The sequence below is a fragment of the Sodiomyces alkalinus genome (assembly GCF_003711515.1).
Source record: "Sodiomyces alkalinus F11 unplaced genomic scaffold SODALscaffold_1, whole genome shotgun sequence".
Classification (NCBI taxonomy): Eukaryota; Fungi; Ascomycota; class Sordariomycetes; order Glomerellales; family Plectosphaerellaceae; genus Sodiomyces; species Sodiomyces alkalinus.
This window is the reverse complement of record NW_021167079.1, coordinates 2,971,671-2,990,488: the sequence shown is the minus strand read 5'-3', so window position 1 is coordinate 2,990,488 and position 18,818 is coordinate 2,971,671. Positions and strand designations below refer to the sequence as shown.

Here is an 18,818-nt window from a genome sequence, read left to right as displayed (position 1 = left end):
AGGGGGGTGGCCGGCGGTGGTGGTAAAGGATTAAAAACCACTACTAAGGTAAAAACCACCGAAAACGCCTCTGAAAACTAATAGGTTACTGACTAAGAGGTATTACGTGGAACGGCTGCTATGGCTGCGGTAGGCACGGTTCCTACTATTGTGCCTGCCGTTATTCCTGCCGTTGGTTCTTCCTCTTTAACTGCTGTTTTACCACCCTTTTTAAGAATAGCACTAATTTTGCCCTCTTTAATAACCTCTTTTTTAAGACCTGTTTATATACCCTTTTCGCTACCTTCTAACGATCCTGTAATTGAACGTAGCGATTAAGAGGAATCTGACGATACTAGCGGATTTTCCTCTACCTTAGAAGAGGCTATAGGAGAGGCCACCGACGATACCGTCGGAATAGGATTATTGTCGCCTGACTAATCCGTTCTTAAAGAGGCTACTGCCACTGCTACTGCCGCTGCTCCTTAAATAACTAATCTATAAGCAGTAACCCTATCTTTAGTAGCTGAGTCTAATCCCACTATTACTGCTACTGTTACGGCCTAATAACTGACCTCTTGTTTGCCTGCTTTAGCTTCAACGGCTGCCCCCGTAGGGAGGCCTGCTCGTAATCGCCGACTTTCCTCTAGGTACGACGATTACGTCTCCTACTATAATAACACCTTCGAGAAGCCGAAAAAGCCGCTATTATACCGCGAGATGCCTAAGGAACCGTTGAATTGGTCTTAGATGCTGAAGAGCCTATATAAGCTGTAATGGCTTAGGGCAGCCGTATAAGAGGTGGATATACTTAGGTTAATGGGCACCTTTGAAGCAGTAAAGCTGCCTTAGCGTGGGCAACGTACCTTAGACCTTAAATAGATCTTTAAGTATAAGGTTAACCCGTCGGGGTACGTTAGTAAGTTTAAGGCGAGATTATGCGTGCGAGGAGATTAATAGCCTAAAAACCACCTTAACGCCTACGTCTCTACCCTCGTAGGAAGGACCTTTAGGTCGTTAATGGCTATTACTGCCTATTTTGACCTGGAAACACGTTAGCTTAATGCCGTTAATGCGTTCACTAACGCTACCCTTGACGAAGAGATTTACGTTAAGGATCCGCCCGGCTGGCCGCTGCTTTAAGCAGTAATAGGCACGAAGAGCGACGAGGACCTCGAGGCTATTTTGAAGCTATCGCGGCCACCCTCGCGCGGCACACAATGCCCACGTAGGACGTTATATGGCCTACGTCGCTCCCCTAAGCTGTGGTATGAATAGCTCTCTTCCGTTTTAGGAATATTAATCTGCTGCTAATTCTCTTATATAATGGATGCAGCAGCACTTTTAAGTGAGGGATCTTGGCCCACTTAAGTGGTTCCTGGGGATTAGAGTGGTTCGCGACCGCTAATAACGTCGGCTGTGGCTTTCCCTCGAGAACTATATCACCAAAAAGATTAAGGCGTTATAGGTGGATCGTGGTGGGCGTAGGGTTAAAAGCCCTCTTCCTTTTCCTAACGTTTTGGAACTATCTGCTGCCGACTAATAAGCCTCTGCAGAGTTAATCCATCTATATCTGCGGAAGGTCGGTTCTATTAATTACGCGGCCTGTTAGACCCGGCCTGACGTATCTAAAGCTGCTTCGAGGCTTGCCGAATTCAACACTAACCCGTTAAAACAGTATCACGATGCCGTAGACAGGTGTTTAAAGTACCTCGCCTTAACTAAGTCCCTATGCCTTTACTTTAGACTACGCGATAACCACCTATAGCACGCACTTTATTATACTTTAGACGCGGCGTTTAGAGATGACCGTGAGACGCGGTATAGCTCCTAGGGCTATACTATACTGTTATTCGGGGGTCCTGTGGACTAGAAGGCAAATAAGTAAACGAGCGTCGTGACCTCTAGTACTAAAGCCGAGCTTATAGTACTTTCTGCTACTACTAGGCAGTATATCGCGATTAGGCGTTTAATTAAGGACCTGACCTTAACCTTTAAAAACGAGCCTTTAACGATATACTACGATAACGATTAAACGAGGATTTTGCTAGAGGCACTACGCCCTTAGGTCACCTCTAGATTGAAGTATCTAGATATCCACGCCCTTTGGATCCGATAGGTCGTGTAATAGAAGAAGGTCCTAATCGCCTGGATCTTAACCTAAGAGATAGTCAGCGATGGGCTGACTAAAGTACTTCCCCCGCAGAAACATAAGGCGTTTATATATCTGTTGGGGATAGAGGTCCTAAGCTAGGGGGCTTGAGGTAATTTATAAGAGGCGCGGTGCTGAGTTTAAAATCTGTAGCCTAGATTGACCGTTTTTGGTGCCCTTTAGATTGTTATTTGGGCATCTGTTTTTACACGTTTTTGACGTTTTTGGGCATAAAAAGAGCACGCTTTTTAATAAGCCGTTCTTTAATCGTTGGATTGATATCTAGGCCTCTATTTTACCCTAGATTTACGGCTTTAATTGAGTAGAACAGTCAGGATTAATCCTGTAGTTCTGGAGAGGTGTGTTAGATGCCTATAGCCACCTTATCGGGGCGTGACTTGCGCTATTTCTGTAGACGGATGGGGTACTTTCGACCGATGTATCCATATTAATTTCCCCTCCTTTTCCTTTATAGTTAGATATTTCCGTAGAGTATCTTTTACTCTTTTTTAATGTATACATATATCTTTTGCGTACCTTATTTGTGTGCTGATATCCGCGATGAAACGAAATTCGGTATAAGACGATTGAGTCACGTGCCTTATTCAATATAACAGGATTCTCCAATTTCTCCGGAGACATATTCGTTGATACGGTGCGAATCACGCGTCGGCCGGGCTCTGTCGTGTGATCGGCACTGTCCGGGTCCGAAATCCGGAAAAAAAAAATACGCAAACCATCTCCCACATGTGATAGACCCTCTTTTCATACAAGTGCGCAGGCCACATGTGAAAGCAGAAGAACGTGGGGCAAGTTCGTCATCGAATCGAGAATCTTTGTCCCATCGTTCTTGGTCTCGATGTGCCCATTGTCCAATGCAACAACAGGCGCCATTTCTACGCGTTGGCTGGACGCCTGCATAGCTTCGCATGCCTTTCCTTTCATGCCCTCGCGGTCGTCCTTATAAAGAGAAGGTAATTACCATCATGTTACTCCGTAGATCTCGGGGAAGAGGTTTGTAATCATCTCCGTACTTCAAAGAATTCAACGACCCCTGCTCAGTCTGCCGTAGTGGGACCATCACAAGCCAGCTTCCTGATCTGAAAGGATCATCTTCGCCAAGTACCGAGGCTTGACATCCTCAACAATCGTCACCTACGTGGCTGAACCAGCTCAACGTTTTGGTCAATGCTGGGTCCGTATTCGATCAGTGTCCTTTCGTGACGTTCTTCATGGTCTATAAACCGTCAAATGACCTCAAATCGATTTGCTTGCTGAGGCTTCAAGAACTTGATGCTATTTCAGTGATCATGGGTCGAACAACAATGGCTGGTAGCAACGCAGTTGCTCTCGTGCCCTTATCGCGCCTTTCAACGACAAGGTCGTTCATGATGCGCGCCGTTTGGAAGAGTCTGGCGCGGTACGGCGCAGTCGTGCCCCTCATCCTGAACCTCAGGACACTAGCATTGGCATTCGCGCTACTCAACCTGAAGAGCCTACATTTCATGTGGATTGTATGTTTTCTCCAATTGTTCAGTCCGACAGACGCCCCCTTTGCTGCTCACGTCTTTGGTTCTCTTTCGTCTTTCGTTCATTTCACCCCATGACTAACATAATGCGCGAAATCGCAATCCCGACTGTAGATCCGTTTCTTCCGCGCCTTTGTCCGCCGCATGACCGACCCGGCCACGAGCAAGCACCTCTCCCCGCGGTGTCTCTTCCTCCCCGCCATCAACGCCACGCGTTCCCCCGCCTTGGAATGCGACCACAACATGCACAAGTCCAACTCGACCTACTTCACCGACATGGACATGAGCCGAATCAACTTTGGTACCCTCTTCTTCGGCAAGCCCTTCAACCCGTTCCCCGGCCCGACGAATTTCAACATTGCCCTGGGCGGTTCGGCGTGCACCTGGCGCAAGGAGATCAAGCCGTACCAGGCGTACGAGCTGTGGACGCGGATCATCTCCTGGGATGAGAAGTGGCTCTATGTCGTGACGCATTTCGTCGAGTCCGGCGTGTTCGTGCCGGAGGAGTACGTCATGCAGCCGGGAAGGACTAGGAGGAGAAGCGCGAAGAAGGATGGACAGAAGGAGGACGTGGACAAGCTGAAGACGGTGTACGCGTCGTGTGTTTCACGGTACGTGTTCAAGAACAACAGACGGACACTTCCGCCTGAGGAGGTCTTGCGCCGCGTCGGTTTGCTGCCGCAGGATGAGACCGAGCTGGCGGCCGTCGAAAAAATACGACTCGAAGCACTGCCTATCGGACGCCTCGAGACTGGGTGGGATTCGGTTCATTCAGCTTTTGAACCAGGGAAGACTGCCGTGGGGTGGTACAATAGTGCATATTGAGCGACCACGGATTTTTTTTCTTTTCGCGTCTCAATCACCTGTAATTAAACCGTTTATCATAGAATAGATGTACCTAGTAACCTAGATGTCTTAGGCCGTCTAAATGCATGGAAGTGGTGTTCGGCCGACGCTCCGGCCCTCTCGTTCCTGGCGTGGTACCTTAGTGTCGGAGTACTCCCATAAGGTAGTGATGTCGGGGCTATTAATGGGTCACTGAGGTCAAACTTTGTAGGGAAATCAACGCTTTTTAAGATAGGTACGAATATTGAGCATGGAAAATGAACGAGGATGAGTAATCACAAGCTGAAACGGCGTGGCCCATGCGTTCCTCGGCTTAAAGGGGTATCTGGCTGTATCTTTCGTACCCACAGGACAATCGGCCGACGCGCTGGGCTCTTGATCACTCGCAGTCCCACGTCAAAGCATCACGAGTTGAAGCACCCAACAAAATAATGGCTCGAACCCCAGAAACCGTCCCGTTTTCCACGGCGTCGCAGGTCACACCAGTCGGTCGCAACGTATACAGGGCCTTCCTGGAGCCGACATATTGTGTCGGGGCAGGTCAGTTCTCAATTTCTCATATGCATTCTCAGCTTACACTCACCTGTGAGATATGCCCCTCAGAGAACGTCCTGTGTTGACAATGACACCCCTCCAGTCCCCAACGGCGGTTATGTCGCGTCCACCATCGTAAGAGCCGTCTCGGACTATCTAGGCCCGAGGGGACACCCGGACACGGTAGCGGCCCACTTCGAGTTCATCGACCGCACAGATGTAGGGCCCGTCATTATCGAGGTCACCGACATCAAGAGCGGCCGGTCCATTTCAGTGGTCCATGTGACGCTGTACCAGGGCAGCTTGTCACCCGAAGCACCATTCTTCGCCTCGAGCTCCCGGAAGCCCGTCCTGGCGTACGTCACCAACATGGCCATCCGGCTCGAGCAGGGCCTCTCGCTGTCCACGGGCTGGGAGATGCAGCCACCGGCGGCCCCCGTGGACTTTGACAAGCTCAGAGCCGGGAAAGACCCGCGCTGGACGCAGCGGTCGCGGCTCGCCACGGGAAGTTCGTCGGGCGCGATGCGGGACTTTTCCCGAGCCAGCCTGCAGTTCCAGTACTACTTCCCGTCCGAACCCGGTCGCCGCGGGGAGGAAGACGTCTGGCTGCGCTTCGCGTCGGGCGAGAACTTTACGGACACGGCCATCCCCCTCGTCGCCGATGCGCTGCCGTACATCATCGAGGCGTGGCGGCCGCACGAGGACGAGAAGCAGACGCCGTTCAGGACGGCGGAGATGTGGTGGTATCCTACCTTGTCTTTCTCCCTTGATGTCAAGAAGGCGCTGCCGGGGGAAGGAAGCGAGTGGCTTTTCATGCGATGTTTTACAAGGTCGATCAAGAATGGGAGGTTAGACTTGCAGTCGATCATTTTGGATCAGCATGGCGAGTTGGTCGCTCTGGCACATCACGTTAATTTGGTCGTGCCAGCGTCGCGGAATCTGCAGAAACGAAAGACGATAGGCAACAAGTTGTAGTAATTGTAGCGCAACGGCGAGGTTCGGTGGTATAAGACACTGATTTCTTGTCTCTGGTTGGCGTGTTGACTTCCTATATCAACCCATGCGCTGAGTCGATCTTTTTAAGTTGGATGATTACTAATTATGGCGGCGAAGGCCATCATGCTATTGCTATTGGACAGACAGGACCTCCTCGAACGTGAAGTGGACCAACTTGACTGTATTTAGCCTGACGCCAATTCACGTGACTACATATCGTTATCGATAAAAGCCGAAAAAGTCAAAGAAAAATGTCCGGAAGTTTTCGGCGTCATTTCTTGACTTATTAGGTAATAAGTGATGATATCAAAGATATCAACCAGGGCCAACTTTCTTTCCATATACAACCTTCTTTCTGCTAATTTTCTCGCGCCCGACCTTGACACACAGCCAATACTATCGCACCATTTCTATTCCACAAATCGTCAACAACACACGGCATCCTCTTTGAGATAACATGGGCTGGTTTTGGGCAGATGCGCCGGTCGCCACGACACCGAGGAATCCGCCCGTTGGACACCCGGCAACAGGGGGCTTTGATGGGAGGACACCTCCGGTATGCGCCCACAGCCGAATGCATGCTGGACATTTCTCATGAGGTATCTGCATGAGATGGTCGACTGACAGAAAAGTGTAGCCAGGATGCCCCATGCACCAAAAGACCGTCGATGCGCTAAACCCTACGCCTAAACCCGCCGAACCGGTCGATACCTCAACATCCCCGCCCGCATCTTGCCCTGTCAAACATGACCGGGGCCCTCCTTCATCATGCCCTGTAGATCACGGACAAGCAACATCAGCCTCAATCTCCCAGGGTCCCCAATCAAAGTCGTTCCTGTCACAGCTGAACCCTCTCAACTACATGTTCCGGGAAATTTCCCAAGCGCCGGCGCCGAACCAGACCATTGCCCTGCCCACCTCGCGGGAACCTTCCACGATCCCCAGGGGCTCGGGTGACGGCAACTGGGAGTATCCTTCGCCACAGCAGATGTACAACGCCCTCCTGCGCAAAGGCCACACGGATACCGACATCACGGCAGTCGAGTCCATGGTGGCCTGCCACAATTTCCTAAACGAGGGAGCCTGGGCTGAGATAGTGGCCTGGGAGGACCGCTTCGCTCAGGGTCTGGCCAAGGGCTTGAAGATTTGCAGTCGCGGCGAGGAGAACGCTCCCGAGATGGCCTACAGGGAGAAGGACGGCACGGAGATCCCCCCGACACTCAACCGCTTCCAGGGCCGCCCCAAGGACATGACACCCAAGGCGACCATGATGCAGGTCCTCGGCTGGATGTATCCGTCCAAGTTCCAGTGCGTTTCCCCCCCTTCACCCGCCTTCTTGTTCCTATTCCTACACGTCGACTCGAAATTGGGTCGTGTTGGAGTTTGATTCCCGCTAACTGGAACAAAAAATGCAGAACGGAGCCGCCATTCGACCGACATGACTGGTATGTCACGCGCAAGGTCGGCAACGAGAGCAAGGAAATTCGCTACGTGATCGACTACTACTCCGGCGAACCCGAACCCACTGGCGAACCTGTGTTCTATCTCGATGTTCGACCTGCCTTTACGCCTCTGGGCGCCGCGGAACGATTTATCAGATGGGGGACGGACGTCTGGTGGAGGGCGTCCGGCGCTGAGGTTCGCGAAGCCGAGAAGTTGGGAAACGAACAGACGCAGTGACGAGGCGCAACTCTTCCTGGGGATGAGCAACTAAGCCGGGCTGTATGATGATTGACCGGGTGATTGTTGCGCGTGTGAATGGGATCACGGTATGGGCGACGTTTAACTCGGATCGGGAAAATGCCGCCCCGGTATTAACGACATCTCTTCTCTTCTTGTGGTGTCTTTTCTTCTTCTTCTTCTTCTTCCTTCCCCGTTCTTCATACTAATCATGTATCACTATGAGGCCGAGATGGCCTTATGCCAGCCAGCCGATCTATACGACGCCAGGAAGAGCTCACCATGCTCGATGAATCGATCGAATGTTACTTATGCTGTGTCTGTCTTCCTACTTCTTGATTAACGAGTCGGTCTGTGGGGCTACAGAAAAACGTCGGCATTCACACCCTGAAGTCGACGGTGTTGCGCCAAAGGAGTCTGCTTTGGTTGTTCGGATGTCAGCACTGCCGCCCTACAAGCCTTTCACTCTAAGGGTATTGTCAGAGACCAACTTCTTTCTCTCCGCCCAACGTCTTTTGTCGAATCCGAGTTCGAGTTCCTTACCGTCTAGACGCAGTTCCGGGCTTACTGAAGAAAGTGTGTCCACCCGCCTCGCCAACAAAGGAAACAAAAGCACAAAAGGCACAAAAGCGAACATAAAGGAATGAAAGGAAGAACTGAAGATTGTTCTGTCGCAATACTAGGAGCAGCGCCTTGTTCTTTGACTTGTCCATTACAAAGATGCTGTTCTTTCTCTGTCTTGGTCACTGTTCACTGTTCACTGTTCTCAACTGCTTTGTCAATGTCCAAAGATGCGAGATGGTCTCGATGACCTCGAAACCAGAACAAACGCCATACACAGTTCCAATCTAATATGAATATATGATGACCCGGAACAATTATCGAGTGTTGTCTGTGTCTCATCCCTCAGTGCATTCTTCTCTTTACTTTAACTCCAGTTCAGGTTCAGGCAGAGTTCTTCATACGCAGTTACTTGCTTTCTCAGATCTCCCATCAGCAGTCTCGCTCACATCTATCTCGCCCTCACCCGATCAAGACTTACTTTCATCAGAAGGTCTCAGACAGACAGCCACAAGCCATCATGTGCTACCGCGTGTACATCCATACCCTCAAATGCGACGTCCGTCCCCTCCTCTCAGACGGCCGCAACCCCCTCGTGGACCCATACGCACCCCCGTCGACCTGCTCATGCCGTCCCGACCCTCTCCTCTCCTCCCGCCTGCGCTGCCGCCACCACGGCTGCTGCCGCGTCTCGGCAAAAACCTACGTCTGCCCCAACGACTGCCGGCGCGCGGCGCTCTACCACGTCTACATCCCGCGGAGACCGAAGCGAGGCGTGCATTTCTCCCGCGCCCCAGACGAGGACCCGGCTGCCTGGCGCGACGACATGCCCGTGTTCGACGGCTCCATCTTCCCCTCGTCTTCTTCCTCGATGCCGTACTCTTTCGCCGCGGACGCGAGAGAGCCGCTGCTCGCCTGTAGAGCCGAGAGCGCCGACTTCCGCCTCGCGAGGGACCAGCTCCTCGACATCGGCCGGGCGCTGGCCCGCACGCTGGCCGATAGGGACCGGGCGAATTCCGAATCCCGGAGGCTCAGGCGGCGGCATGGCAGGCGGTGCGGCTGGGGGGGCCGCGGGACATCGTGCGATGCGTTTGGCGGGGGTGGTTGTGCGTTGCTCCGGCAGATGGCGAACGCGGAAGAGCATGCTGAGAATCTTGATGTGGTGGTCAAGAAGCTGGAGACGCTGTGGGAGCGGTGGAAGACGTACGCACGGGCGCTGGAGAGGAAGGGGGAGAGGCGGATCGGTGGGATGGAGGAGTGGCGGCGGAGGGCGGGCCGTGGCGGAGAGAGGGAAAGGGAGAGGGAGAGGGAGAGGGAGAGGGAGAGGGGGGCGTATTATGGTCTCATGGGGTTCTATCGAAGGGAGTCCCGCGATGGCAGCATCCGTGTTGATGAGGCTGATATGCGCCGGGAAGCCGGGGAAGGGCGCGAACCCGAACCTCGAGGAGGGTGGGAGTGGGAGTGGGAGTGGGAAAGGGAGAGATACCGCTCTTTCGACCGCAGGGAGGGGGCAGTCGGCGGAGCAACGACTGCGAGGTAAGTCGAGACGACGGGTATCGGTCTCATGATGAGGATACAAGGAGCCATGAGAGGCGGACCTCCCGATGTGGTGTTCAGGACAGATACAACAGGGTGTACAATGTGTATCCTCTCGACCCCGAGGGACTATGTATGACAGGGGACGCCATACGGGACGCGAAAGGAGAGGCTCATGGGTTTGACGAGGCCTTCTCAATTTCTTTTGTCATACGATATGAATACAACTAGAGAACTACACACGATTTTCCTCACTGCCCGTTTCGTAAGATATACGTCGTAAAGGCGTTGTTATCTGCTCGTCATCATTCTTCTAATCAATCCATCGGTAGCTATTTCTGCCATTCTCAGCCTTATATGTCCATGGTTTCCCTTGCATATTAATTACCACGGCCGTGCTATGCTCATGCCAAACCAAGGAGAGAGAGGTATGAAGAGAGAGCATAGAAAGTCGAGAAGCCTTCTTCAAGACAAACCACCTATGCTTCTTCTTCGTCTCGTAAGAAAAAAAAAAAAGAAGAAAACCCAAACCCGGTGTAGGATATGTAGCCAAGATATGGGGGGGGTATATAGAACGCCAAGCGGACAAGAATCCGCGATGCAGAAATAATGCTGCTCCCAAGACAAAAGGCAAAGCCAAGTCTAATTTCCGACTTGCCGCGCATCACATGCATCATGCTTCCCCCGATATTATCGTTTCGTCCGTGGCTGTTGATCCGGTCCGTCCATCGTCATATATGCAGTCATATCATCAATCTGAGGTGCCGTGTTCCGCAATGCAAAATTCCCCAACATAAATGCCCGCAGAGATATCAATCCCCTAGGCAACATGAACACATAGACCCCCTCCACCCCCACAGGGGTAGTGGAGGGGGGAGAAGGGGAGAAGACAAAAAAAATAAAGAGAAAACAATTACCAGGTCCGCATCCGTCCCCAGAGAGAAAGCTTCGGCCTCTTCGCCTCCCTCTTCTCCCGCTGCTCGCCGTCAGTCGCTTCATATTCACGACCACCGCGATTCACGGGCCGCAGCGACACGGGACTCACGGCCCCGTCCCGAAAGTAGCCGCCGTCGTCATCGTCGTCGCTCAGATCGAGACGATAGCGGCGTACACTTCCCGAGTCGTCGTCGAAAGCGACACGCGCCTTGTCTTTCGGCAGGAAACAGTCCGGGACGAGGTGGCGGCGGCACCAGCCCTTCACGCCGCGGTGGGCGGCGTCGATGGCGGCGTACTCGAGGCGGCGCGTGCGGTCGCTCGTCCAGTAGTGCGTCGTGGGTTGGGGGGGCGGGCGGTGGACGGCGGGGCTGCTGCTGCTGGTGGTGCTGCTGCCGTTCGGGGGTTCGGGTTCGAGGTCGAGGCGCGGGTACGGTTTCGAGTTGGCGAGGGCGAGGTCGGTTGGGTGGGCTGGGAAGTGGATGTAGCTGGATTGGTTTTGGGTGGTGACGGGGGGCTGCTGGAGGGGGAAGGGGGAGGTTTGGAGGGCGTGTTGGCTCGTTGGGGCGGATCGGACGGAGTAGGAGTTGTTGTTGTTGTTGTAGTAGTAGTAGGCCGGGGTGGGTTTAGGGGAACGGCGCGTGACGGGGCGGCCGCGGCAGGAAGCGGCACGGGATCGGGAGTGTGGGGTGGATTGGTCGGGCCGTGTGGTGGGGGCAGTGGTGGTAGCCCGCGGTCCGGCAGCTGTGGCGGACCGACGAGAGGCGGTGGACGACCTGGCGGTGGACGACTTGTCGGTCGACGACGGAGACGAAGAGGTAGAAGTCCTGGGGAGGGACTCGTAGCCGGAATCTTGTCTCCTCATTTCGATGGACGAAGGGGGTTCATTCTCCTTCTTCTCGTCGTCGTGGCGAGATTGTGTTCTTGAGACACTCTCCTGGCCCCGTGGCTGGTCTTTTGGAGGAGATGCTGGAGGGAAGAGCTCGATGTCGTAGAAGGAGTGGTAAGTGTTATCGGAGCTCGAGAAGCCGGAGGTGGTTCTGGAAAGAGGGTCGGCGGATGCCATTTTGACTTGGTCACCTGGTTGGCATCCGAACGGAAGGGGCTTCGGAGGCGTTGAAGACGAGGCGATGGCGCAGACGAAGTGAATCGCTGCGAAGGAGGCTCTTCAACTCATCCAGATGAGAAGAGTCTAATCAACTGGACACGGTCCGAGCCGAACCAGAAGAGAACCAGAAGGTCCAGAACCAAAGAGCAGAAAAGCCAAGAACCCACTGGTGTTTCCCTCAATTGTGCCCCTATGGCAGCCGCACATAAAAGAGATGCGGAACGGAGAGAAGGAAAAAAAAGAAAGAAAAAAAAAAAAGAAACTTGAGATTCGGAACAAAAGGGCGGGCTTGTCTTTAGTATAATCAATCTGTTGGTGTGTGCGTCTCGTCTCGGTTCTCAGCAAGCGAAGTGAGGTGCTCTGTTTGCCGTGTTGACAAGCACAGACGTGGACCAGACGCAGGAGGAAATGAGGGTTATCGTTTCTGGGTTGTGGTGAAGTTGCGGTCAAGAAAAGCGTCGTGTCGTCGTTGTGGTGACGATGACGATGAGGGCAAAGTGGGAAATGGGAGATCGTTTCGTCTCTTAGCCCTCGTTTTTCTTCTCCTCTTGTTTGTTTTTGTCTTTTTTTTGGTGTTTTTTATTGTCATTCATGAAACCTTGCCAGAGGGCTTATCCACAGGGCTTTTTTTTTTTTTTTTTTTTTGGTCGTTTTCTCCTTCTTTCTCTTTTTTTCTTCTTCTTTCTCTTTTTTTCTTCTTCTTTCCCCCCTCCCTTGTATGCGGTCTTTGTTGACTTATGTCTGCAAACTCCTGCAGCTAGACGAAAGACGAATGGTGTTTCTGAATTGGCAGCGGGGCGTGTCGAATAGACGCCAGGCAATTGGATAGAGGATAAGGCGGTGAAGGAGTTTTAGGCCAGGCCGGGGAAGTAGAGCCGGAGCGGAGGAGTACGACGAGGGGTGAAAATGCGAGATGCGGGTCGGGTCGGTCAGGGGGTCCAGACAGGGCCGGGGTGTGAAGCGGCAAGCGCTCGAGGAGTCCAAGGCTGTCGACTTATCTTTTCAGTTGCACGAATCTATACGATAGAGATGATGTGATTTTGCGTCGTTTCTTGTCCACGGAGCCGCGAACGGCATGAGGAACGCCACAGCGATGGAAATGAGGGGAAATAGGAGATCGTGGGGCGTTGCTGCAGCACAGCGAACTATCGAAATATCGTGTGCTAGGGAGAGCTAAGGATTCCGTCGCGGGGTCGCTCGTGGCGTCGCTCGTGGTGTCGGTGGATGCGTGGTGGAGATGTGAAAGAAGGGGTGTGGACTGGGGAAAAGGCGGTGGGGAAAGGAAATGTCGATGATTTCTGAGGCTAAAAAAGGCGAGTACGTTGTATAGGAACAGAAAACCCAACACAGAGGCGAAAAATGGTTGAAAGATGATGGGGGAAGATGGTGATTAACTGAGTAGAGAGAGCGAGCGAGAGAGAGGGCGTGAGTCGGCTCCCCATGTGATTGTGAACAGAAAGCACCGATACTGTAGAAGGACGGGGTTCCGTACGTCGTAGGGGATCATATGTCCTTCGTGCATAGTAGCATGTGAAATGCTGGCTGCAAGGTACACGTACAGCGTGCGACGTGGGGTCGTGGCAGTCTGTCTCTCCCTGCCTGCCGGTGACGGTGACGATGGTGTGTTGCTTTGCGTTGCGTTATGCAGGTCGGTCTGGGTCTCTGATTTGGTTGGTGTTACTTCGTAGGGGACGGGGAATAATCGCCGTAAATCAAGACGCAACGGGGTCACGAGTCGAGTTTAGAACCAGAGGGTGGTGGATAAAATACCCATCACGAGTTTCAACACGTAACGTCTGTCTCTCCCTTGCATCTGAATATTGTTAGCAAAAGACCCAGGTGCAGATATACTAACTCCGTACACACAAATGTCCTCCAGTAAGCGCCTATCCATACATGTACCATGGCCGGTTGATGTTCTATTTCGAGTTGTCGCTATCCGTGTCCCTACCCCGTACCGAGTTCTGCGGGCCAATCCATCTTCCACCCTGTCCAAGTCGATTCTCCCACTCCGTATTCCGTATTCCGTCGTAGGGTACAAAGGACGAAATACGAATGGCTTCGTAGGGTGCTTGGTCTCATCACGGACTGCTGTCCTCCAATCGTCTGTTCCCGTGCCGAACCTCGGTACGACGCTATTCGGGTCGCCGTCCTATTGTTAGCGCGTGTGTTGGCGTGTTAGCGGGTACGTAGCGGGTGTTTTTGTTTTGTTTCTGATCGGCGCCTCGTCGCGTGATTCCGTCGTGTGAAATACGTAGACTACCTTACCTTATTAGGTAATTAAGGTACCCAGCACTCCCGTACCGATAGGCGACATTCGAAAGTACCGTACTGCATCCGTTTCCTGTTGCGGAGTAATTGATGGATTCACCAAAACACTGCATCTCTGCGTACAACGTAAGGTACATGTACCTTATATTGATACACTGAATCAAGGTAGTACTTCGTACATCACTTCCGGGACTTCCCCCGGCAGACTCCGGCTAACCCTCTCCCCAGCCGGCTCTTCCGCCCGTCCCGTCGTTACATCCGCCCGAAGCTCCCAAGGTAACCTTATAACGACGGAATTTCCCAAGAAGCCGCCTAATGCAGGCACTCACTTGTTCCGTCTTCTTCAATACTGGCTTCCTTTAATCCTTACTGTGAAGAAACGACTTGTTCATTTCCCGCCCCGTCACCTTCAAGGTCGAATCTCGGCCTCGGCACTCCCATCCTTCTTCTCCTCACTTCCGGCATGAGAGCTGGCATCCTGATCGCCGCCAAGGCCGTTGAGGAGGGCTGTGAGACCGATCTCACGGTTGATCTCGTCCATGCGCTCGACGTCGGCCGCGGCAGTGCCCTCGCTGCCGAAGACGGTGTCCATCTCCTCGAGGGTGAGACGCTTCGTTTCGGGGAGGAAGAACCAGACGAAGGCGGCACCCATGCTGGTCAGGACGCCGAACAGGATGTATGTGCCGTAGCGGATACCTGGAGACGTGGACGTAGCCTGTCAGCACAACTCATGCACGGATGTTTGATGTGTGGAAAGGGGTCGAAAGGCTTACCTTGAAGCATGTCCGGAGTAACCTGGCCGACGACTGTTGGAGAGAATATGATGAGTTGCACGTTCCTTACGAATGTTGAAGGGGAGGAAACGAAGAAAGAAAGAAACGAAGAAGAAAGAAAAGTAAAAAAAGAAAAGTAAAAAGGGGCGGGAGGAGGAACAAGGCGGAGGATTCGTACTAAAGTTGTTCATCCAGTTGCTGGACGTCGCGAGAGAAACACCATAGGAACGGGAGCTAAGAGGCCAAATCTCAGCCGCGATGATCCAGGCACAAGGACCCCACTAGCAATCGAGTCAGTCAAGAGAGATCTCTGCGGAGGGGGCTGTCACATTGAACGGTGTAGTCTGGTGTGGGAGTAGGGAGGGAACACGTACCGAGTAACCAAAGTGGATTACGAAGAGCCAAACCATGCTGTTGAAGGGGAATAACGAGTTAGACTTCAGCGTGAAAGACGGTTGGGGTCTGGTCCATCAAATGCCCCGAGAACATGAACATGAACTTACGCGACGGCGGCCCAACCAGCGGCGGGGTGGCTTTCCCACTGGTTCTCGTTCCTGGCGAAGATGATGGCAATGGTGAAATGGCAGAGAGCCATGCCGATGGCGCCTATGGCCAGGACGGGCTTGCGGCCGACTCGGTCGATGTAGAGAACGGCAGGGATGGTACTGAGCACATTGCAAGTTAGAAAGAAAAAAAGAAAAAAAAGGAAAAAGAAAAAGGAAAAAGAAAAAGGAAAAAGAAAAAGGAAAAAGAAAAAGGAAAAAGAAAAAGGAAAGAAAGTCATGATATAGTCCCCCCTCTCGGGCTGGCGGCAGGGCAGGGCAGAGCGACTTACGCGAGGAACATGACGACCCCGACTACGCCGGTAGCGAGGAGCGAGCTATACCTCAAGTTAACGGATCTGTCCCGCACATGCAAGAACAAAACGTTCGGTATCATCTCATGACCACGGCCGCGACTTACATCGTGTTGTCGTCCATCCCGAGCTGCTGGAAGATTTGAGGCGCGTAGTACCTGAGCAGAGGGGGAAGAATCAGCACACGGCGTCACGAGAGTCCGTCCTCCTGTCTGCAGCGTCGAAGCAGGAAAAAAAAAAAGATGAACTCACAGCACAGCGTTGATGCCAGTCCATTGCTATAGGAAATGGAACATGTCAGCTCCACCGACCAGACACCGCCAACAGACGCCAGAGGGGACCCCAACCTGGAAGAACATGGTCACCGTAGCGGCAACGACACGCTTAAACATGGCCTTGGTGCGGAACAGGGAGGCAATGGCGACGAACTGCAGCTTGAAGGTGTTCCAGGCGGTGGGCTCGACGAGGTTGGGGAACTTCTCGGCGGCGGTGCGCTTCTCGAAGAGGGCCTGGGCCTTGATCTCGAGGAACTCGAGCTCGACCAGCTCGTGGTCCTCGGGGAGGTCGCGCAGGGAGGCGAGGTTCCGGCGGGCCTCGTCCTCGCGGCCGTGGGCGACCAGCCAGCGCGGGGAGAAGGGCATGAAGGCCATGCCGGCGAGGAGGATGAGGGCGGGGAAGATCTGGAGGCAGGTCGGGACCATCCAGGCGGCGTCGCTCTGTTGGCCGCGCTCGGTGCCGCCGATGAAGTGGGTGCCGTAGTCGATCCAGAAGCTGGTCATGATGCCGAAGGTGATGGCGAGTTGTTGGGTTGCGACCAGGGCGCCTCGGACTTCGGGGGGTGCGACCTCGGAGTTGTACTACGTGCATCGATTCTCTTGTTAGACTTTTTGTTCTCTCTTCCTTTCTCTCTCACACACACTCTCTGTCACAAAAGACTTGACACCGGGAAAGCTGGCCGGGGTCATGGGGCGGGGGGAGAGGGCGACGACGTACGGTCGGAACAATCATGGACAAACTACCAACTCCCATACCGGTGATGAAGCGACCAGCGAGAGTAGCCTGGGCTCCGGCCGGGGTGATGGCGACGGTCTGAATGACGACACCGACGATGAAGACGACAGTGGCCAGGATAATGCCGTACTTGCGAGACATGTATTCGGCGATGAAGCCGGACAGGAGAGCGCCCACCCAGGCACCGAGCTCGAGAATGGCCGTCAGCCACCCCTTCTTCGTCTGGTCGGCGTTGGGATCGAAAGGGTTATATTCGCCCATGTCTAAGCAAAGTCGCGTTTGATCAGTTTTCGATATTCCAGAAAAGGGGGAGCACATGGGTGTCAAAGTTGAGACTTACGCTCTTTGAAGGACGGCATAGCGAGCAAGCCGGAGAACATTCTAAGCAACACATCAACTCGTCAGTCGTCACATCCAATCTATGATCTACTTTCCAAAATGCATGTGAGATTCAAAACATACCCCTGATTGTAACCGTAGAGGACACCACCGATACAGGCAAACAAGGCGATGCGGAAGACCTTGAAGTTCGCAACCAGAGCCCGGGGCCCACTGGCTCCCATCAAGGCCTGTCGTCTACGAAGCGCGACATCGTAGAATTGGGTGCCGGTATCACCGCCGCCGCCCATGGTGGATAGTGTGAGTGTCTTTGTCCGTCTCTGGGTTATGGGCTATGTGTTTTGCTGCGATACTCCAGTCGAACAGGGAGAAACGGGGAGAAACGGGAAGAGAACCAGGACAAGCAACTGCACTTGCTTTTCGCGTGTGGTATTGCTCGACGTGTTTTGCTGGTTGGTCCGGGGAAACCGTTTATTCATCTCCTTTCTTCTGACTCGGCCTGTTGGGGATCATCCGGATATTTAAACTGATGAATGAATTACACGCAACTCTCGTGCTCTATATTTCGTCCGTCCCATCAGCGAAAGGATCTGCCCCTCTCCCCCCCCTCCCTCCCCCCGCGTCATTCTCCCCTCCCCCGCGGATCCCCGTCCAACACGCCCGGCCCATAGGTGCAGCATCGCCGAACGCGGGAAGTGGAGAGCTCAACTTCAAACGAACAAACGGCCAGGGCCAGACGTGGCACGAGTCGTCGGATCACGGCACTTGACCGATCCTCGCAGCCGAATTTATGTACAACGTACATTCTGTTCGCTTCATGTTGCCTACCCAGGTGCCTCGGATGAAGCTGGGGGGGGTGGATCATGGAGCTGGGTCGGGAGCTGAGTGAGCCTGGGGGTGGGGATGATTATGAAGGCCCAAGGCCACATCAATGCCGTAACGGAAAGATGTTTAGACCAATGATAGCAGTTGTACAGGAGTAAGAGTTCCAATTTCCCGGAACGGATCGAGTTAAGTCTTTCTTTGATGAGAAGCCGGCGAGAGGACGGAGGAAACCCGGTATCCATCCTCCATCCACCCGGTCGGCATTCCCGGCCAACTCCCTTGACTTGGGGGGCGGGATAGCACAGCAATAAGAAGAAAAAAAGAAGAAAAAATTGGCCTGGAAGACGTACGATGGTCAATATCAACGGTGTAGTGCTGATATGGAGTATACGGTCTATCGTACACGAACCGTGATTTTTTCATTCTATCAGCTATTTAACAAGAGACGTAGTTTGAGCCTCTTGGCGAATCACAAGTGCCGTGATGAGAAAGCTTAGAAAGCTTAGAAAGTCACGCCGCATGCACCGAGGATTGGCATCGGCCGGGGAAACCGGGTCGCAGCGTGCTAAGCAAATCTGCCAAATCTGCCATTTTAGCCTAATATATTACGCCGACTCGGCCAAGCCTCTGAACGAACAGGATTGGCCCAGAGCACGCCGGGATCCCACTTAGAAGCGGACCGGGGAAGGGGATCACCGTATCAGGGATCGCGCTTTGGCGGATTGCAACGAAGCGAAGTCCCGACAAGCTCATCCGGGGTCGCATGGCGCTTCAGTAGTTTCTTGGTCAATGTGTGGGAGGACGACAGAAGAGTAAAGGGTTCATGGTGTCAACATTGAAACAAGAGTGAAAGGCAAAATATCTTCATTGGCACGGCTCGAGCAACGGC

At 53.2% G+C, this 18,818-nt stretch overlaps 9 protein-coding genes across 9 annotated transcripts; 6 read left to right on the top strand and 3 right to left on the bottom strand.

Annotated features, from left to right (window-relative positions):
- Positions 1-3,442: 3,442 nt before the first annotated feature.
- Positions 3,443-3,622, top strand: SODALDRAFT_326772 (hypothetical protein; the record flags this gene model as incomplete). Its single annotated transcript, XM_028610256.1, has 1 exon — positions 3,443-3,622. A coding segment is annotated over exon 1 (166 nt), but the record flags the coding sequence as incomplete, so codon positions are not given.
- Positions 3,566-4,535, top strand: SODALDRAFT_326771 (hypothetical protein). The gene has a single exon (XM_028610255.1). It carries the CDS (start codon positions 3,805-3,807, stop codon positions 4,483-4,485), a length of 681 nt encoding a protein of 226 aa, XP_028470418.1. The 5' UTR covers positions 3,566-3,804; the 3' UTR covers positions 4,486-4,535.
- A 350-nt stretch (positions 4,536-4,885) lies between these two features.
- On the top strand, positions 4,886-6,184 carry SODALDRAFT_326769 (hypothetical protein). The gene is made up of 2 exons (XM_028610254.1): positions 4,886-5,046; positions 5,144-6,184. Exons 1-2 carry the CDS (start codon positions 4,938-4,940, stop codon positions 6,013-6,015), a joined length of 981 nt encoding a protein of 326 aa, XP_028470417.1. The 5' UTR covers positions 4,886-4,937; the 3' UTR covers positions 6,016-6,184.
- A 159-nt stretch (positions 6,185-6,343) lies between these two features.
- On the top strand, positions 6,344-8,002 carry SODALDRAFT_326768 (cytochrome c/c1 heme lyase). The gene is made up of 3 exons (XM_028610253.1): positions 6,344-6,592; positions 6,674-7,344; positions 7,452-8,002. Exons 1-3 carry the CDS (start codon positions 6,494-6,496, stop codon positions 7,714-7,716), a joined length of 1,035 nt encoding a protein of 344 aa, XP_028470416.1. The 5' UTR covers positions 6,344-6,493; the 3' UTR covers positions 7,717-8,002.
- Positions 7,808-8,662, top strand: SODALDRAFT_19240 (hypothetical protein). Its single transcript, XM_028607141.1, has 3 exons — positions 7,808-7,847; positions 7,968-8,189; positions 8,294-8,662. The coding sequence occupies exons 2-3, from the start codon at positions 8,019-8,021 to the stop codon at positions 8,525-8,527; spliced, it is 405 nt and encodes a 134-aa protein (XP_028470415.1). The 5' UTR covers positions 7,808-7,847; positions 7,968-8,018; the 3' UTR covers positions 8,528-8,662.
- On the top strand, positions 8,508-10,044 carry SODALDRAFT_354773 (hypothetical protein; the record flags this gene model as incomplete). The annotated part of the gene is made up of 3 exons (XM_028613759.1): positions 8,508-8,556; positions 8,655-9,813; positions 9,900-10,044. The coding sequence occupies 3 exons, from the start codon at positions 8,508-8,510 to the stop codon at positions 10,042-10,044; spliced, it is 1,353 nt and encodes a 450-aa protein (XP_028470414.1).
- Positions 10,045-10,574: 530 nt separating this feature from the next.
- SODALDRAFT_19257 (hypothetical protein) lies at positions 10,575-12,118 on the bottom strand. The gene is made up of 2 exons (XM_028607142.1): positions 11,319-12,118; positions 10,575-11,252 (listed from the first exon to the last, which is right to left on the bottom strand). The coding sequence occupies exons 1-2, from the start codon at positions 11,810-11,812 to the stop codon at positions 10,727-10,729; spliced, it is 1,020 nt and encodes a 339-aa protein (XP_028470413.1). The 5' UTR covers positions 11,813-12,118; the 3' UTR covers positions 10,575-10,726.
- Positions 12,119-14,320: 2,202 nt separating this feature from the next.
- Positions 14,321-17,612, bottom strand: SODALDRAFT_326765 (general substrate transporter). Its single transcript, XM_028610252.1, has 12 exons — positions 17,228-17,612; positions 17,106-17,146; positions 16,748-17,028; positions 16,102-16,611; positions 16,007-16,032; positions 15,862-15,912; positions 15,734-15,778; positions 15,402-15,563; positions 15,273-15,309; positions 15,077-15,179; positions 14,899-14,931; positions 14,321-14,821 (listed from the first exon to the last, which is right to left on the bottom strand). The coding sequence occupies exons 1-12, from the start codon at positions 17,392-17,394 to the stop codon at positions 14,535-14,537; spliced, it is 1,743 nt and encodes a 580-aa protein (XP_028470412.1). The 5' UTR covers positions 17,395-17,612; the 3' UTR covers positions 14,321-14,534.
- A 311-nt stretch (positions 17,613-17,923) lies between these two features.
- On the bottom strand, positions 17,924-18,248 carry SODALDRAFT_326764 (hypothetical protein). The gene has a single exon (XM_028610251.1). The coding sequence runs from the start codon at positions 18,169-18,171 to the stop codon at positions 17,929-17,931; it is 243 nt and encodes an 80-aa protein (XP_028470411.1). The 5' UTR covers positions 18,172-18,248; the 3' UTR covers positions 17,924-17,928.
- Between the last annotated feature and the right edge of the window lie 570 nt (positions 18,249-18,818).

Excerpts from the sequence above, each read along its gene's own strand:
- SODALDRAFT_326771 (XM_028610255.1), top strand. The coding sequence starts at position 3,805 with ATGACCGACCCGGCCACGAGCAAGCACCTCTCCCCGCGGTGTCTCTTC.
- SODALDRAFT_326765 (XM_028610252.1), bottom strand. The coding sequence starts at position 17,394 with ATGGGCGGCGGCGGTGATACCGGCACCCAATTCTACGATGTCGCGCTT. Across the intron at positions 15,913-16,006 it reads ACTGGCATCAACGCTGTGCT|GTACTACGCGCCTCAAATCT; the intron begins GTGAGTTCATCT and ends CCCTCTGCTCAG. Across the intron at positions 15,564-15,733 it reads GGGGTCGTCATGTTCCTCGC|TACCATCCCTGCCGTTCTCT; the intron begins GTAAGTCGCTCT and ends CAATGTGCTCAG.
- SODALDRAFT_19240 (XM_028607141.1), top strand. The coding sequence starts at position 8,019 with ATGTTACTTATGCTGTGTCTGTCTTCCTACTTCTTGATTAACGAGTCG. Across the intron at positions 8,190-8,293 it reads ACAAGCCTTTCACTCTAAGG|TGTGTCCACCCGCCTCGCCA; the intron begins GTATTGTCAGAG and ends TACTGAAGAAAG.
- SODALDRAFT_326768 (XM_028610253.1), top strand. The coding sequence starts at position 6,494 with ATGGGCTGGTTTTGGGCAGATGCGCCGGTCGCCACGACACCGAGGAAT. Across the intron at positions 6,593-6,673 it reads TTGATGGGAGGACACCTCCG|CCAGGATGCCCCATGCACCA; the intron begins GTATGCGCCCAC and ends AGAAAAGTGTAG. Across the intron at positions 7,345-7,451 it reads ATGTATCCGTCCAAGTTCCA|AACGGAGCCGCCATTCGACC; the intron begins GTGCGTTTCCCC and ends CAAAAAATGCAG.
- SODALDRAFT_326769 (XM_028610254.1), top strand. The coding sequence starts at position 4,938 with ATGGCTCGAACCCCAGAAACCGTCCCGTTTTCCACGGCGTCGCAGGTC. Across the intron at positions 5,047-5,143 it reads GACATATTGTGTCGGGGCAG|TCCCCAACGGCGGTTATGTC; the intron begins GTCAGTTCTCAA and ends ACACCCCTCCAG.
- SODALDRAFT_19257 (XM_028607142.1), bottom strand. The coding sequence starts at position 11,812 with ATGGCATCCGCCGACCCTCTTTCCAGAACCACCTCCGGCTTCTCGAGC. Across the intron at positions 11,253-11,318 it reads AACAACTCCTACTCCGTCCG|CACCCAAAACCAATCCAGCT; the intron begins ATCCGCCCCAAC and ends GCCCCCCGTCAC.
- SODALDRAFT_326764 (XM_028610251.1), bottom strand. The coding sequence starts at position 18,171 with ATGGATACCGGGTTTCCTCCGTCCTCTCGCCGGCTTCTCATCAAAGAA.